The sequence below is a fragment of the Python bivittatus genome, unplaced genomic scaffold, assembly GCF_059951505.1.
Source record: "Python bivittatus isolate LINGU-HERP-01145 unplaced genomic scaffold, Pbiv_v1 ctg000100_np1212, whole genome shotgun sequence".
Lineage (NCBI taxonomy): Eukaryota > Metazoa > Chordata > Lepidosauria > Squamata > Pythonidae > Python > Python bivittatus.
This window is the reverse complement of record NW_028277038.1, coordinates 2382537-2400818: the sequence shown is the minus strand read 5'-3', so window position 1 is coordinate 2400818 and position 18282 is coordinate 2382537. Positions and strand designations below refer to the sequence as shown.

At 47.5% G+C, this 18282-nt stretch overlaps 1 protein-coding gene across 6 annotated transcripts in view; it reads left to right on the top strand.

Moving 5' to 3' along the window:
* The window catches only part of PITPNM2 (phosphatidylinositol transfer protein membrane associated 2), a 98222-nt gene that overhangs the window by 66787 nt on the left and 13153 nt on the right, over positions 1 to 18282 (top strand). For 3 of the 6 annotated variants that reach the window (XM_088135237.1, XM_088135239.1, XM_088135236.1), the window contains exons 5-16: positions 1040 to 1273; positions 2189 to 2515; positions 5570 to 5665; positions 6141 to 6245; positions 6547 to 6617; positions 8101 to 8345; positions 10178 to 10367; positions 11389 to 11508; positions 12245 to 12459; positions 14726 to 14901; positions 15874 to 16044; positions 17452 to 17601. In XM_088135237.1, the coding sequence (XP_087991363.1) occupies positions 1040 to 1273; positions 2189 to 2515; positions 5570 to 5665; positions 6141 to 6245; positions 6547 to 6617; positions 8101 to 8345; positions 10178 to 10367; positions 11389 to 11508; positions 12245 to 12459; positions 14726 to 14901; positions 15874 to 16044; positions 17452 to 17601 (2100 nt within the window). The remainder of the gene's footprint in view (positions 1 to 1039; positions 1274 to 2188; positions 2516 to 5569; positions 5666 to 6140; positions 6246 to 6546; positions 6618 to 8100; positions 8346 to 10177; positions 10368 to 11388; positions 11509 to 12244; positions 12460 to 14725; positions 14902 to 15873; positions 16045 to 17451; positions 17602 to 18282) is intronic. The other 3 variants (XM_088135240.1, XM_088135238.1, XM_088135241.1) reach the window with 1 other exon arrangement.

The following is an 18282-nucleotide window of genomic DNA, read 5'->3' as shown; positions in this document are numbered from 1 at the left end:
GCTACCAGATGTCAGCAATGACCAGTTGCAGCAAAAATACTCATAGCCTCACTGTGGCCTTTCCAGCTAATGACACGTTTGTGGTGATGTGGACAGTTTTAATGGCATGGATGGGGTTATTTGAGAAGGACTGTGCCCTGTCAGTCAACCCTGCCTGCTTCTCCCTAACCTAATCTAATAAGAAGGTAAGACTTCAGATATTAAAATCCAGGCCCAAATCTTGCTTCCAAATGGAGGAGCTTCCCTTCAGTGGTATGGCACAATTTTTGCATATACAGGATGTCCCAAAAGTCTTAGTGCCATTTTACATTTTAGAGACTTAAAACGCACGAAGACTTTTGGAGAAGCTAGCTCAACTTCTTCCATCTTGAGGTGGGGCTCAGATTAAAATACCAATATCAGTCACATGGGTTTGAAAACTTTGGGAGCTGATGTGTATAGAGACCATCCTCAACTGGAAGATGGATTGGTGTAACTTGGTACAAAGCCCATTTCTGTGTTCCCAATTCCTAGATTTCAGCTGCGGTTGGCATTCTCCAGGCCTCAGCAAAATGAATAATTCACGTGGACGACTGCAGAAAATTGTGAGAGTTGTAGCAGGACTTGAATTGCCCCCTCCTGTTTCCCATTTGGCCCAAAAGATAGACGAGGAGACCTTTTCTAGCTGGAAAATCTCTGTTTTCTGCAAGCGTATGAGTCAGCGGACTGTTGACGTTGTCAGAGCCATCTCCGTTGTGCTAAGACTGCTAGAATATGGTGTCCTTTAGAGAGATGTGACAATCAAGAGAGCTTCCCCCGAAATGTAGAAGGAGAGAGATGCTCTTTCTGGCTTCTCCAGAGGAAATCAAGGCTACCCAGCTTCTGGCCAACTTGAATAAACTGTTTAAACACCAGCTCTTCTTGTCTAAATAGAAAGAGGCGGAGATGGTCATGCTGTTTCTGTGGTTATCTAAACGAAACCAAACTTCAGGAAAGGGTTCTTGAAGAACAACTTCCTGTGGCTTGTATATATTTACTGTATGTATTTTCCCTGCATTAGATCCTATCGATATTGTTAAAGACTCCGTCCCACCCCATGAATACAAATCAGAGGAAGACCCAAAGGTGTTTAAATCGGCAAAGACAGCCAGGGGCCCTCTGCCAGAAGACTGGATCAAAGAGCACAAGAATAACCCCGGGAAGTGTCCTATCATGTGTGCCTATAAACTGTGTAAAGTGGAGTTCCGTTACTGGGGAATGCAGTCCAAAATTGAGCGCTTCATTCATGACGTCGGTGAGTCTCTGATTCCAGGGTCTCCACCCTGAGCACCGTTCTTTCAGGGTGCTCCTGGTTCTGCCTCCCTCCCCCTGAGGCAGCCATTCCAGGACAGCCTGCTTTAACCTGGGATCCTCCAGATGTGTTGAGGTTCATAGAATGTGGGAGTTGTCGTCTTGACACACCTGGAGGATCCAGTTTGGGAGAGAGAGTTCTCAAAGACTGAAGAACCAGAAGAATTGTAGGAAGCACTACATATAGTTCCTCTTACCAGGATAGAGCAGCTTAACCCAACTTGGGTACCCTCCACATGGAGGTGAGCACTTCCACTTCCAGAATTCTCCAGCTGGTGTTCCTAGAATTCTGGGAATTGGTCCACACATCTGGAAGGCTGGATGAGAGGCATCCCCCAGCGGATTCTCCAGTGGAATCTGCATAAACTGGCTCAAGATGTGGTCTGCAGGCCCAGGACAAAACACTTCCTCCAAATGAACAAGTCCAGTGAGCTCCTGCCTAGACGGAAGATACATTCCTCAGAAAACGAGGCCCCTAAATGGAGCTCCAGCTCATCTGTAGGAGACAGGTACACCTTCCCAAGGTGTCCTTAGCTACCTTCACGGCTTACAGAAGCATCACAAATTCTCTCCCAGGGTCCAGAATTTCAGGAGAAAGGATTTATATCTGCATAGGGAGGAAAACATGGAAGTTTCGTACCAAAGTAGTGGGAAATGAACGTGAATTGAAATAGGACAAGGAGGTGGATAGAGTGTTTCATATTTATAGATATATTCATTCCCATTCTGCCCAAAAGCCACCTGAGTGGACAACGTAAATCACTGAGAGTAGGGTGGAGAGGCATGAAAGGGAAAAGAGCATGTCTGAATATGAATCCCTGTCAATTGGTTGATGATGGTTGGCTTTGGTTTCCCCCAGGCTTACGGAAGGTGATGGTAAGGGCTCACCGGCAGGCTTGGTGTTGGCAGGATGAATGGTATGGACTCACCATAGAGGACATCCGGCAGCTGGAGAAGGAGGCCCAGTTGATGCTGGCCCAGAAGATGGCCCAGTTCAGCTTCAGCGAGCCTGAGCCAGAACCGCACCTTCCCCAAGACCCCCTGAACGAGCGCAATGTGGAAACCAAGGCCATATCTCCATCCACCGAGATGGTGGATGCTGCTAGCAATATTGACGAACCTTTGCCAGGGCGAGCGCTGACTAAGCAGTGGTCAACGTCTTCCAAATCCTCTTCGAAAAGAGGAGGTGAGTCGGGCCCCAAGGTTGGTAAAAGGAGAGCCGTGTTGACCGGAAGTTCCGTTGTAGCCTTTAGCGTAGCATCAGGAGAAAATCATATGAACTGCGTTGAATAGATTTACTTCTATTTTAAGGCAAATTCACTGGTATCTTGGCCTCACCTATGTTATGGGATAAGCCTCCTAGCAAATGTCCTTCTTGGCCCCAAAGGACTAGGGGCCTCCTTCCTGTGTCATGTATAGTCACCACTAAAAGATCCAGCCAGATCGCCAACTCTCACACTGTTGGGCCACACGGTCCAGACTATGCCCATCCCTGTTCTATGGAATGGGCTGCTGTGAATAGGAAGATGCTTTTCAAATCACTTCCTTCTTGTTCTTTGGAGGCCCAGCTGATGGCCAGAAGTCCATCGGTCTTGACAAGAGTATGACTTCTTAATAGGCAACCAATGCAGAGGTGTTCTGTACCTCTGAAAAGCTACACCCATGGAGATGTTCCAGTCCAGGTCAAGTTTCTCCCCCACCCACTGGTTTTCAGTGGTTTTTTTTTTTTTCCCCACTGCCTGGTTGTAGAGAAGTTCCTCTCCTAAGGCTGATAGTGAGTCCCCTGTAGCTCTTTGCACATGCTGGCTGCGTGTGCAAAGGACCTCTGCGTGTGCAAAGGACGATCTTGGGTGGAGAACAAGCATCTTTGCTTACTTCTTGTCACTCCCCTCAGCTGCTCTCTCGCCTGAGACCAGATCCAGCCAGTGAGAGCAACAGATGACAACACATTGAGCTAGGAACACACGTCCCAGTGGGCTTTTGAATCATCTTCTTGAGCTTGGCTTTTGAAAACAGCTGTCCACTGGCGTGCTTGCTTTCCTGCACTTCAGATGTGAAGGCAGCTTTTCCCTCCCTCTGCATGCCCCCTTGCTTGGTTTTTCGCTGTCTCAGGAGACCCCTGGAGCAAGCAGGGGACCCTCCTCGCAGGCCGGCCTGCGTGATTCTGTCTCCAATTTTTAGCAGCTTTTACACAAGAGCCTTTGACACCCATCTAGGGTGACTGAGTTGTCATTCTGCTCCCTCATCCCCAAAGGATTTGGGGTGGGATCGGCAGGAAGGGTGTACGGAGCCCATGCTGAAGACATAATTAGTTCTGTGGCTCATCCCTGAATACTGTGGCCTTTCCGCAAGACAATTAGTAAAGTTAGAATGGCTGCATTGTCAGGTTGTCTTCTGGTGCTCAGGCATGACGAGGGATTTTGGGTTCCCGTGTCATCCACCATCAGCTGTTGGCTGACTTCTGGGTGGATTTAAGAAAGTCCAGACCGTTGAATGGCTCCTCTCGACGTTGGGTATACGTTCACCTGTTCCTCAGCAGCTTTGGAATGAAAGGAGGAGGGAACTGAAACAGGGTGTCTCTGGAGAAGGGTGAGGCTGGATTGACAGTCTGGTTCTCCACGGAGCTGCGGTCCTTCAGAACAATCAGAGATGCAAGAACAAGCCTCTTTCTCCAGTCCTTCCCCCACCCCCACCATTTTCTCAAAATTGTCACTTCCAAATTGCTCCCCTTGTGTATCTTCCAAGGGGAAGAGGTGATTTTGGCCTGCTGGAAGGAAAAATGGCAAATCACCCATATCCGCTTTCTGTTCCACCTCGTAGCATGCATGCAAGGTTGCTGTTCACCAAAACAATTATTTGCCAGGAGGGGGGAAATGCATGGCGTCTAGCTCAGCCTTGATTTTGCACGGCTGCAAGACCGAAGCCTCCGTTTGTACCCCTCACCCAACACTGCCCAGCATTCCAGAGAAAAGCGGATTTTTTCCCTGCGGGGGGCTGAGGTGCGGATTTTGTGAGTGATGTCAGCTGCCTAACAAATGTCTGGAAGCTGTTTTCGTTTTCTTCCTGTGCGCACTTCTGCATTAATTTGTGCCTCGCTGTCTTTTTGTGTCTGGGAGAATGCAAAACGAGGGGGCTTCTTTGCTGAACGACAGGCGGAAGGTCTGGTTCACAGAGGCAATTAGTGTTGGAAAAAAACCTGAATCAGTCACTATCTGATCTCAACCGCTGCTGAAAATGTGAATCTTCAGCAGACGGCCCCAGCACTGTATTTAGATCTCCCTATATTCTGGGGAACCTATATATATATATATATATATAGAGAGAGAGAGAGAGAGAGAGGGGTTCCCCATATATATATAGAGGTTCCCCAGAATATAGAGAGATCTAAATATAGGGAGATCTAAACACAGTGCGCTCTCTCTCTCTCTCTCTCTCTCTCTCTCTCTCTCTCTATATATATATATATATATATATATACATACACACACACACACATGTATTAAAAAATCCCCTCTCACCCCTATGGGTGGCTGTGTCTTCCTCAGTCTCGGGTCCTCTACCCGAGACCTGGGAGTTTGAGGGATCTGTGCAGGATCTGAGCTGCTCCTAGTTCTGCACTCTTCTGGACAGAGAATTCTGATGTTGCTCCTGAGATCTGTGGGAGCCAAAGCTTGCTGGTTTATTTATTTTATTATTATTTTTTGCAAACCTTGCTAATATAGCAGTGTTTCTCAACCTTGGGAACTTGAAGATGTATGGACTTCAACTTCCAGAATTCCCCAGCCAGCATGGCTGGCTGGGGAATTCTGGGCATTGAAGTCCATACATCTTCAAGTTCCCAAGGTTGAGGAACACTGTCATAGGGGAAAGAAGCTCTTTACTGCAACCTCCTGGGCTTTAGGAGAAAAAAAATTTCAATCAGACCACTTCCTTTGCTCAATTGCCGGCCTGGAAATCCAGAACGATTTTATACGTCCTTCCCAGGCTTATAAATAGCTACCCTTTCAAAGCAGCCACGGAGACTCTCCGACGGCCGGGCGGTGGGCTCGGAGAACTGTAAACAACAAGTGACAAAGTCAGGGAGGAAAACTGGACCGAGCGCCAGCCTTCTCGGATTTGCTGTGCCCTGCAGCATAGTGGATGGGTTTCCATGGGGCCGCCCAACTGGGTCTCCGCCAGCAAAGGCACCCCTGGGTCTCTGAGAATAGCTGAGGGTATAAATCTCTTCGGTTTCTCCTAGCAAGCCCCTCGCACCATAGCATATCCGAGTGGAGAATGCAGAGCATTGCACGGGACTCGGACGAAAGCTCCGACGATGAATTCTTCGATGCACATGGTAGGTGGGGCCCCCCGTGGTCCGAAGGGGCTGCCTTATTCTGGCTGGGTGGCCACCTGGGTCTTGGCACTCTTCACCCATGGATCCTGTTGCTGCGGTGGGCAGCAGCGGGTCCTGGAAGAGGAAACCTGGCGTGGCTCGCCTGAAACTTTTCAGTCGCTCTGGCCATTTAAAGATGGGCTGTTTTTCGGGCCAAGGAGGCCAAGGAGTTTCCACGTTTGACCTGCTGTCAGAAAGCTACCCAGGCAGCGTGTCACTGGTATTCATGTCCTAATGGCTTCTCTTCTCTTCTCTTCTCTTCTCTTCTCTTCTCTTCTCTTCTCTTCTCTTCTCTTCTCTTCTCTTCTCTTCTCTTCTCTTCTCCTCTCCTCTCCTCTCCTCTCCTCTCCTCTCCTCTCCTCTCCTCTCCTCTCCTCTCCTCTCCTCTCCCCTCCCCTCCCCTCCCCTCCCCTCCCCTCCCCTCCCCTCCCCTCAGAGGGCCTGTCTGAGAATGAAGAGGTGTTCCCGAAAGAAATTGCGAAATGGAATTCAAATGATCTCATGGATAAGATTGAAACGGCAGAAACCGATGAAGTTCCAGGTAATAGATTTGTGGAATGAGTTGATGATGGCAACTTTTAAGTCAGGTAGACTATAGTTTTAGGCTACAGTCTAAAATGTTGGCTTTATATAATTTAAGGGTTTTGGAATCTTTAGAAGGGGGAATCTTGGGGTACTCCCCCCTAGAGAGATGGAGGTCCAGAAGATCCTCTTCTGATTTTGCTGAGTGTTGGTCAAGCTGCCGTGATCACAACTCAACCTTTCTCCAGATTAAATCCTAAAATGTATCTCACTGGGAGGAGATAACCCCGGTTCACAGGCCCGCTCCCTTTTCCTTCCAGATGATCCAAGCCTTGAATCAGCAGCGGAGTATCATGTCGGATGCAGCGTGGAAAGGCTAAGTATTATTGAGGTATAACATCTAAATAAATGCCCTGCTCTACTGAAAAGCAAATGAACTTGCCACCCACTTAACTATTCTATACCCTACTTCCATGATGCGTCCGTAAGACCTGGGACTCTGGATATGGGGTCTGGAGCAACTTGGTCTGATCTCTGAGGATGCTACCAAATTCATCAAGATTCAGTCTGCTTGCATAAAAGCAAAGTTGTTAATTCAGCCATGACAAAGTGTTTGAAGCTCCACACCTTTTTAATGCGCATTGCATGCAATCACACCATTGTGGTCACCACCTGTGGACACTCCTGTTGCTTTTGACATGTTGGGTGGTGATGGTAGAGTCTGTTGAAAAGGATCTTCATTCCTAGTCCTTTTCTCTCTCTTGAGAAGCTTCACAGATGAGACGCTGCTGAGTGAGGCTAACTTTTAGACAGTTTACTCATCTCTTGGGGTACATGTATACTTGTAGGTGGATGCATAGACCACTTTGCCATTGCCCTCCAGATATTGTGGACCACCGCCTCCATCTTTCCAATCAGTTTAGTCTCTGGATGCTCCATCTGAAGAGCATCAGCGTTAAATGTTTTGGCGCTTGAGTAGATTTGCAACTCCCTTGGTCTGCTGGAGAGGAATGAGTTAGAGACCAAGAGGCCCTTTGCAAGAATCTCTTTATGTATGTTGGACAAATGCAGAAGAAAAGTTCAGGACGCACCAGTGGTGACCGAGTGCTGGCACTAAAGCAGAATCCAGAAATACCCCCAAATTCAGCAAACTCAAAACACTCTTGGCTACTTTATTTTCGACTAGGTTTCACCCTTCTGCCCATCCAGAATCCTCTCCTTGCAGGCTGTAACTTTCCTGAGCAACGAGGGAGTCTTGAAATAACCCTCAGCCTTGAGAAAGGGTGGTCATCTCATACTTTTTAAGTCCATTGATTTCGGTGTAGCCAAAATGGTGAGGGTTTCAGGATGGAAACTTTATACAGTCCTTAACCATGTTAGGGTTCTGTCCCTTCATCCTGTTCATGCAAAAAAACAAGGGAGTTTTCTGGGCATCAAGTTTTGCACAACACCGATGGTTAATTATAAGGAGAATAAACACGTAGGAGCAACAGTATTCAATGAAGGTGCCAATGTGCCAAACAGAACTTCGAAGTGATACAAAAAAATTGAGTGGGTTCCAGGAAAGTACTCAAGTGTATTTTTGTCACTGTTCCAGCAGATCCTTTGTGTTTATATGTCTTCTTCTCGCATGTGGCAAATGAAACCATTTATAGTGTCCGGGTGACCACGGTGAGAGCTCAGAGATTCTTTTAGGTCGTAGCGCAAGGGCTCTGCCTATCAAACCCCCCAGCCTAACCAACATGCCAGGGGATCTGAAAGTTTCCAGATAATTGGGCCATACCCAAGAGTTCCTGCTTCTCTAACAAAAAACACGCTCGGTCCTAAGAATCCATTTGATCTGAATTTGGTCTTTCTTACTCTCTGCTTTCCAGGATGAAGTTGTACCTCCGCTGGCGCAGCCCAGCCAAATCCACGTCCTCCTTTTGGTCCTGCATGGAGGCAACATCCTCGATACGGGAAGTGGCGAGCAAAGCTCCAAGCAGGGGGACGTCAACACCATCGCCACAGCTTTCGATACTGTCATCAGGGTCCATTATCCGGCCGCCCTGGGACGGATCGCCATCAAGTTAGTCCCTTGTCCGGCCATCTGCTCCGAAGCGTTTTCCCTGGTTTCCAAGTGAGTAACCGCTTGGTTTTTCGGGAAGGTGGGATCAGATTTGGGGAAGGCAAAGGATAGGGTAAGGTTGTTTTCCAAAAGAGACTTCGCGTCTTTGTTCTGTAGATTAGTGTAGTCCCTGGTTTTATTATTAAATGGATTTAGGCACCAGCTGTGGATCTCACAACTGCTTTTGCTTTCGATGGCTATGTGTATGGGATTGGGAGAGAGACTTAGTTAAGCTCTGGTGGGGCGTAACCAAGTCACCACAACCAGTATTCTGTCTCCATCCATCCATTGTGTCTGTCTGCCTGCCTGGCCACCTGTCCATCCATCCGTCCATCCGTCCACCCACCCACTCACCCACCCACCCATTAAACCTCGTTAAAAGAGAGGCCTGTCCAGCCTCTTCTTAAAAACTTCCAGAGATAGAGAAACATCAAGAAGTTTTTCCTTAGATTTAAACAAAATCTAAGTAGGTGTAACTTATATCTTTTAGAGATAGAAAGACAGACATACACTTATGTACACAGATACCTATATACTTATCTCCCTCCCTCCCTCCCTCCCTCCCTCCCTCCCTCCCTCCCTCCCTCCCTCCCTCCTTCCCTTCCTTCCTTCCTTCCTTCCTTCCTTCCTTCCTTCCTTCCTTCCTTCCTTCCTTCCTTCCTTCCTTCCTTCCTTCCTTCCTTCCTTCCTCTGTTTGACTAGATATGTATCCTATCGATTTCATGTGTGATGACTCATCCAGGCTGAGTACAGCCTATAGCAATCATCACTCAGAGCCAATTTCTTTCTTTACTCATTTATTATTTATGTGGCGCATCTTCTACCCTTCTGCCGACCACGTATAGACTTCAATTGTTTGAAAGGCCACTGATTTTCTTCCTGGAGTGTGGCGGCTGGGGAAGGTAGCTGTGCAGGCCTGAGTCATAGCAAAAGCAACAGGGCACCCACAGAAGTCTGTGTTTCTAAGAGAGTATTGGAAGATTACCCTTAGCTAATGAAAATTTTGTCGGTTGGATATGCTGGCTCAGAGACTGATTTATCTGCAAGCATTTTTATACCAGCCGGCACCGAAGATGCTGGGCAGCGATGTTGTTCTCAAGAGGAAAACAGGAGGAAACTTTTAATTTCAGCAAATGGTAATAACGCCTAGAAAAGTTTAGGAAAAAACACAAGCTTTTTTTTCCTGCTCTGTTTTTCAATGTGGTGGCATTGAGATCCACAGAGGCCGAGACACCTAGAGTAGACCCAGATGAATGGCTCAAACCTTGTAACACTGGCAAATTGCTGTTCTGCCATGAAGCTAGACAATCTCTCTTCTGAGAGAGCAGCTTCACACACTTCCAGTCATCTTTTGGACCTCTATCAGTATCTTTGGGCGCCCAGAATCAAAAGTTGGCCATTCTTGCTCTCCTTAGCAGAGCGTAACCCGGACATTTCACTGCATCTCTTTTAATCCAGTTGGATTAAGCGCTGGCGACAGCTGGGCATTACAGTTAAAACCAGGGCAGTTGTCATTTATTATCTATCTATTCCTATTTTATTTATACCATTTATATCACCGCCCGTCTCACCAGCAAGCGACTCTGGGCGGCATGCAACAAGACTAAAACAATCAATCAATGCATTAAAAGATATAAAAGCCAACTGAAACAAAGAAAAATAGCAGACGAAGGGATGTTAAAAATAACGGAGCCACCTCACTAACTCACCCATCCCCTGGCATCCCCAGGCCTGCTGGCATTAACCAGATCTTCTTCTTGTTGTCGTCATTATTATTATTTAGATTTAATATAGCTGCCCAGAAAGGAAACAACTTTGACTCCTGCTCCTCCTCTTCTCTTTAGCCTCAGCCCGTACAGTTACGATGAAGGCTGCCTTTCCAATAGTCAGGATCACATCCCACTCGCTGCGCTTCCTCTCCTGGCAACATCCTCCCCACAGTACCAAGAGGCAGTTGCCACGGTGATCCTGAGAGCCAATCAAGTGTACGGTGACTTTATCAAATCCCAAGAAGGCGCATCTTTCAGTGGCCAGGTGAGTAGCTGGCGGCCTCCGTCATCAGAGACAAGCTCGCCATCCTCTTCCACGGCTGGAGGAAGTTCATCAAAACAGATCACTTAATGAGGGTTGACTTAAGGCAAAAAAATCAATACTAAGTCCATTGCCTTATTAAATAACTCCTGGTTATTGAAACGAGTCAATCTGCAGATTGAATCTGCACGTATTTGGATTGCTGTTAAAGAAGTCTTTGTCCACATCGCGCGCAGACACACCCTTGGAACAGCAATCGCCAAACTTGCTCTGATTTCTTGTGACGCTGGCTTTCCTGAGCTTTGCGGGACTCCCATCTGAGGAACACCAGCTTGTTCTGCCTGTGGCTCCTTTCCTTACACCAGAAGTAGGCAAGATGTGGTCCTTCAGTGTAGCCCTTGGCCTCATCTCCTTGGAAGTCCTGGAAAGCAACGTGTTCGCACCTCTGACAGGAGTTTTGACTCATGCTGTGGTAACTCCACTGGTCAGGATGAAATGGGATTCAGAAAGAGAGAAAACAGATGCATCTACACACTCTTGACTTTAGTTGTTCCAGTTTGGGGCTGACTCCTCTCACCCCCAGCATGAACTTCCCAAGAGAATGTTCTAGGTGCCACATACTCTTTTGGAGGAGAGAGAACTTTAATGGTGACTTGGGTAAAGGTAGACCTCTAGGCTGCAGCGGCCTAGAACTTTAGAAGCTAAAGCCATACCAGTTGCTTTTTCTGCATCCGACACAATCTGAGGGGAATCGTTAGAAACCAAGTTCCTTCTCCTTTCAGGCTTAGCCAGCGGGCCTTCCATGTGGCCATGGATGAAGGTGGCATTAGTCAACAGCACCGGGCCCATTTTCCTTAATCGAAATTTGTGCTTTTCAAGGTGGATCTTCCTCAGACGTGGCTTTCTAGAGAATCCCCGTCACCTCTCATCCTATAGCCTTCCATTCTCTGCTTTTGGTGGGGAACCTGAAGGGTTGGTGTCTCATGAAAGGAACCAGGCATGGGTTTTGTTCTCTCTTCCTCAGGTGTGCCTGATTGGGGACTGCGTGGGAGGAATCCTGGCCTTTGACGCCCTTTGTTACAGCAACCAGACCATGCCGGAGAGTCAAAACAGTAGCCGGCGCGGGAGCGTCATCAGCGTGCAGGTAAACAAGACAAACTCTCAAGCTTGTTCTGGACAGAAAAGAAAGGAAATCATGACTTAAACCAGGTTGGTGCAGAATCCATGACCCTCAAAACCCCAGTCGGGGCCCCCAGGGCCACCACAAAGATTGCCACTGAACCGTGGCGTTCAGTGCACAGATGGAAAAATGATGGAGTGCATGGTAAGTGATGGCGTTAACGGCTTTTCCTTCTATTTATCTTGGGGTTAGCTTTGGCCCTGGCCCCACTTGCTTCTTCCTCGAGGCCCTGGCACTTTGGGGAGGGAGGCCTTCAGCTCAGAACAGGGCAGGCACCAATGTAGACGCAGAGACTGAGATCACGTTTGTACAATGTGGCGATAAATCCATCCCTGCGTAATTCCCACACTTCTCCTCTGCAAGGCCCTCATTTGGTTGCATAAACCTGTTTCCTCCTTTAGCTAGTACCTTCCATGAGGATGGCACGTGCTCGGTTAACGCCGGCTACCTCTGAACCTCAATTACTCCCCTCTGGGCTGGTGGTAAGAACCACCATGTCCCCGGGAAGAGTCGGACTGCTAAGCGCAACCCGGCGAGCGAGGGGTCAGCCACTGACCTTCGGCAGGTCCAGCAGCCACCGCCCTTCGAGCTTGCGGTCAGGCCGTGCGCGGATCTCCTTCTTTCTCCAACAGAGCGTCGACGCCCTCCTGCCCTTTCTCAGGAGTCTGACGGCCTGGCCCTTGTGCCCTTCAAATTCCAGGACACGGATCTCTTGTCTCCCGGCATCCTCGTGAACAACAGCTATTGCTCGGAAGGCTGCGGCCTGGAAGCCACCCGGCACCTCAGCCGGAGCACGGCCGACCTCCCGCGCAGCAACGAGGAAGACGCCAAGAAGCAGCAGCTGCTGCGGAAGAGGAGCGACTCGTCCACCTTCGAGCTGGACACCCTGAAGCAGCACCAGGCGTTCCTGTCCAGGTAGCTTGGCAGAGTGGGAGATGTTTCTCTTCCGAGCGTGCCGAGGGTGCATGGCGTGGTGGTGGACAGGTCTCCCCTGATATGGTCCCTGCAAGATCAGCCCTGCGAGGTGGGATATGTCGAGAGAGAGAGGAACTGGCTCAGGTCGTCCAGGAAGCTCCAGGATTGCGGAGGGGACTTGAACCAAGGTTTCTTTAGTGCCCTCCAGTCTTGAGCAATGGATCCCTGAACGGGCTGTTGCCCTCCACCCCCTTGAAAAGAGCTGCCCTGGAATTGACGTGCAGATTGTTCCAAGCTGATAAGAAATGCGTATTCGCTCAGCCGTGCAGCCATCTATTTTACTTACCATGTCTCCCATCTGTAGGAAAATTCCCCCGGTATTGTTCCAAAGATTTATCGGATTCTGTGGTGGCTTTGGTTTTACTCCCGGCACTAAATAATATTGCGGGCTGTTGTCTTCCTCCTGCCTTGGAGGGACGGGAAAATTACAACTCCTTTGCTTCAAAGCTCCCTCCTTGTTATTAACGGCCTCCCCAGCTCTGTAGATCACAGGGCAAACAGGGCTGGCTTGTAGGAACTGTAGAGCCCGCTAAACTGAAACCCAGGTCTCTTTACAAGAGAGAAGAGATCCCACCTGCCTGGCAGAGATTTGAGGCTCAGCCAGGTCAACCGTGGAGAGCAGGCAACCATGGGCAGAGGGAAGTTTCGAGACTCCTGTTAGGGTCAGCTGTGGAGTTCCTTCTCGGCGAGGGGCAACCTCCCATAATCTTCCAGCCAAAGGGGTGGATGGCTGTTGTCCAAGGAACAGCCTGCAGATTCCAGATCATATTCCACAGATCCCCCGTTTCCTAGAAATGTAGTTTCTGCCTCTCAACGTGGGCAGCTGAACAACAGTCAATCGGCTGAGCATCTTACATTGGATGTCTCCTGAGCTTCGCTGCTCTGGATTTCCAAAAGGTGACTCCAGCGCGACTCCAGTGTGGCGTCCAACACTTCCTTTTTAAAAAAGATCGAGAGGGGTCCTGCCTGTGAGCAAAGGTGCCAGGTGTAACTCCAGCTTTGCTCTGTCGCTACTCCAGTTTCTCCTTGGCCAGGGATCTAAATAACAATATGCTGGATAACAGAGATGAGAAGGCAAGATGGGAGGGTGGGAGGCGAGCGCTGTGCCCAGCATTCCCACCCCCACACACACACAACCAGGCCTCACAGCCTCATGATCCAGATGGTCAGGACAATTGGGTGACCAATGATGGCTCACCTGGGCATACAGATAATAATTATGAGAACATGTTTTAGGATGGTGGTTACGTAAGGTCGTATGCAAGCCAACTGAGGTTCTTCCTCTTTCATTTCCCTCTCTTATTTGTTCTCTCTTGTTTCTTTTCTTTTGTCTTAACCCCTTTTAACTACCCCTTCTTGTCCCAACACCTTCCTTGAGGAAGAAATAGGTAAGCAGCATTCACCACTTTCTGTATTATAAAGAAATCTAGAACATTGAGGGGCGCGGGAGGGGCCATCTGCCAAGAAAACTCTGGTTGCCGTTCAGGAGGGCAGATTAATTTAGCAGTAAGCCCCTTTGGTCACGGGGGGGGGTCTGATTTCTGCAAAGACTTGCCCCCGTTGCAGAGCACATGCATGGAATAGCTCAGAGAATAACGTTGTATTGGACCAAGAATGGCTGAACCGTTCTGCAGATTTCCTTCGCCAGTCATGGATAATAGGAGCCAAACTGACATCGGAAAACAGTTTTTCTCCAAAACAGCATGGGTTGAAAATTAAAAACTGGACATGGTTTAAGGAGGTGGAAATGTATTCAAAACCATTTTAGCCAATACCTACCTTTTCTTCCCTCTCTGTTGCATTCTGTGGGACCAAAACAGCTGCCAAGTCAGATGCTAGTAGCAGTGAATAACAACAAAGAATACAAATGAAATGGGGTTGCTGAAAAGTAATGAGAGAGCAGAGCTTCACCCAAAATGTTCTTCTAATTTAAATTTTGCGATCAAAATAATTCCACGTTGTGTCTAATGTCCGGCGTGATAGTTCCACGAAATCAACAGTTAGAATTCTTCTGTTGCTTTAATCAGCTATAGGTCCCACTGAAGCTGCCCTCTGTCCAGGCGCTCACGAGCATTTTTCTGGTTATTCATCCCATAAAACTGCATGTCTCGTTAACTGGAGCATGATACGTTCTCCTGATTGTCCATCGGGAAGATACGCTTTTTTGGGGCGTTGCTGCTGATGTTCCATCTCCTTCCCTGTCTAGTTTACATTCTAGTGCTCTGAAGAACTTCCCGGGGTCAAGGCGATCCAGTAGTTCCACTCAACTGGACGGTGGGAATGTTGGGAAATTTGAATTTGAGGTCACCGACTTCTTCCTGTTTGGGTCTCCTCTGGGGCTGGTCCTTGCCTTACGGAAAACCATCATACCAACTCTTGACAGTAGGTTCCAGCATGGGGAGGAGGGCCTTCTGAAACCATGCCTTACTTTTCACAGGTTTTGTGAGCAAAGGTGCACATCTGGAATGCTACAGTTAGTCATGAGACCAACATGAGCATTTTTTAGAGCTTTTCCTCTCTATGGCAGAATATTCTGAGATGCACAGGATTGCTGTAAAACTATCTACGATTGACCTGTGTCTGCAAAGTCACCTTCTCACTAAGACGTTCCTTCAATAGAGAAGAATTTCTGTAGCTCAGGGTTGAACTGTGGAGTCTTTGGTGCTCTCTGAGCTTGGTGGTTGCCTTGCAGACGTTTCTTTACCTGACTAGGTAACATCTTCAGTGCAATAGTCGGGTAATGAAGCATCTGCAAGCCAGCCACCAAGCTCAGAGAGCACCAAGGACTCCACATTCCTTCAGATCGCTGAGTAATTTTGCAGCCCTTCAAAATATTTTTATGAGCTGATAGATAAACCAGATGAGCGAGCTTGGAATATTCTGTAGATGTTTTTTTTACTAATTCTTTAAAAGTCATGTGATCAAGAAGACATTGTGTATTATATGTATAATATCATACATATAATATTCATAATGTTATGAATTATATGATGATATTATAATACATTACTAAGCCAAGTTGCTGCAACAAAATCTGATGTGACTTCTTTTTGAATCCTAATTCTGTCTGCTCCTGTCAGCCACCTGAGTGCTTAATTTAATAAAATACAGGTGACACCATTGCTCTGGAATTGCATGCTAAATTGAGGAGCACTGAGACTGAACAGGATATAAGAAAGCATCTTCTCTAAATATTCCTTAGGTTTCTGTTCGGAAGACGCAACCCATTAATATTGACTGCCTGGAAGAGCTTAGAACCAACGAAGTGGGTTGTCAGTGAGATAGCCGAGCTGTGGGTTATGGTTTCAGTATCCTCTCCCTTGCTGATTCTTTCTCTTTTACCTGTTGGCTTAGTCTTCCAGTTGAGACCAGCTTGCCAGCAAGTCTACAACCTGTTCCATCCAGCTGATCCTTCTGCCTCCCGCTTGGAGCCTCTTCTAGAGAAGAAGTTCCACATCTTGCCCCCCTTCAGCATTCCACGTTACCAGAGGTTCCCTCTTGGGGATGGCAATTCAGCCCTTCTGGGTAAGTTCATTTTTAATGTTTCCATCTTTTAAGGGAGCAGTTGACTGGATGAGCAGAACTGGCTTTAAATTCTTGAAGTTTCTCCTGCCAGTGAGAAGGGGTTGACCTCAGGAATCTGAGGTCCATGTACAGCAGTGTTTCTCAACCTTGGCAACTTGAAGATGTGTGGACTTCAGCTCCCAGAATTCCCCAGCCAGCCTTGCTGGCTGGGGAATTCTGGGAGTTGAAGTTCACACATCTTCAAGCTGCCAAGGTTGAGAAACACAGTGTTCTAGGCTGGGGAAGCAGTGACTTGCAACTCCAGCTCTCCTTATGTCCCTGGTGAATTGGGAAGTTTGGAGAAAATCAAGTCCAGCTGAGATGATGAATGGTTGGCAAGAAATGTGAGTCCCAGGCCCTTCATTTCTGAGGAATGGCGAGCAATGGCATTTTCACAGGGTTTTAATCCCTGTTGTATAGTTAACGGTGTTCTTCCTGGTCGCAGATCCTTTTTCATGTGCAAGACACAATATTCTGAGTCGGCCATCCGTAACTAATTGTCATCCGTCTCACATCCCATTGGGAGACTCTGCGGGGTTTGCTTTTCAAAAAATCTCCAGCACAGTAGTGTTCAAATATTGAATCTTGGGCTAACAAGCAAATAAATCTGTCTATTTGACAGATTTATACTTAGACTTTAAAACCTTTGCCTCTTAGCTATAATCCACTGAGTTTTCTGCTTGAGGCTTCTTTAAGATCCAGCCTGATGATTAGAAATGTCCTTCTCTAAAGGGATGGGTGGAAACTCAGCCAAGATGTTCATACCTTGGACTTTAAAAAAATGTACCAAGTTGGACCGATGTCTGTTGAATTCTTTCCAAACAAAGGAAAGCATTCCACGTAGCCATAGATCCTGGTTTTACCCACTGGGCCCACATGGGCATGGACTGCCCCCACTTCTGCTTTTCGGTCTAGGGCAATGTGATTAGCAGAGGATCCGTGTTTTAGGCTATGGATCCCCACTGAACAGGTATAAAAGGTGGGTTGACATCAAGTGAAGGAAAAACAGGTGGACAAAGAATGCTGGAACCTGATTCCATCAAGACTCTCCCTGTCCCTAAAAAACTGACTCCCCGACATTGTTCTCCCCACTGGACTCCCAAGTCTGGATGTGCCCCTCACCCCCGCAGCAGCCACGGCCCAGCATCTGCTCTTCGGCCATGGCATCTCTGCTTTAAGCCACCACCCTTTTATACCTGCTCGGGCCTCACCACGGTACCCCCAAAGCTTCATTTCCAGCATCCAAACTCTTGTAGAGATGGTGTTGACATTGTAAGTCTCCTGTTTCAGTGTTTGTGGCCAAATGTCTCTTGTCTTCTTGTTTTTCCCTTGGTGCCCCTCTTTGTTTTCTTCCCCATCTGCTTCTAGTGGAAACAGTCCAGAACCACCCTGCCCTCCTCGTTGAAAGCAACCTTCTGGTTGCTCTTCAGAACCAGGACACCTTCATGGAAACCAGTATCCCCGTTCCCACCTTGAACTGGCAAGACGTTTCCAATAAAAATTCTGGATTTGCTGAGTGTGTGTGATCTGAACCTTCCCCATTTGGTCTTGTGTTGTTCTTGGAGTGGTGGCTAATGCTTGAACATCACATCCTGAAAGCTTTTCCAGTCTTCTTAGTGGACAGACCTCACAGAACGTTCCAGCTGTGCTGGAGGAAGCAGAATAAATGGATGAAAGAGGGAGGGGAGGAGAAGGTGGCATCCCAGTGGCTGATGTTTATCCCCAGCAAGGTCGCAAACAGGATTCTTTCATCCGCTCTTTCTCTTTCGTCTTAGGAAAGAGTGCTTGAAGAAGGGCTTAATCTCAGTTTAGTTTGGTCATTGACCAACGTAAAATAACCTTAGATGATGACAATTGAGAACCATCCCTACTGTCTAGCTTCTAGGCTGTGAAGAAATACCCCAGCTCGAGAATGACTAACCTACCTTCAAATCGCAGCATCAGTAAAATATTTGGAATATTACGAGCATCATATAACACCGTATAAAAGAATGCAATATAAAGGTTAATATAGAAATCGATGGGAGGGAAACAGTTAAAAATCAGAACGCCGAACAGAAGAAGTATAAAATCCCTGTATCGCTAAAGTCTATCTGTGAAATTATAATTAAGAATATGAAAGCTCGGTAAGCTGTAATATAGAGCAGTATAAAATAGGGTGGTATAAATGTTATGGTAAGGCTAATCAATAGTCATACA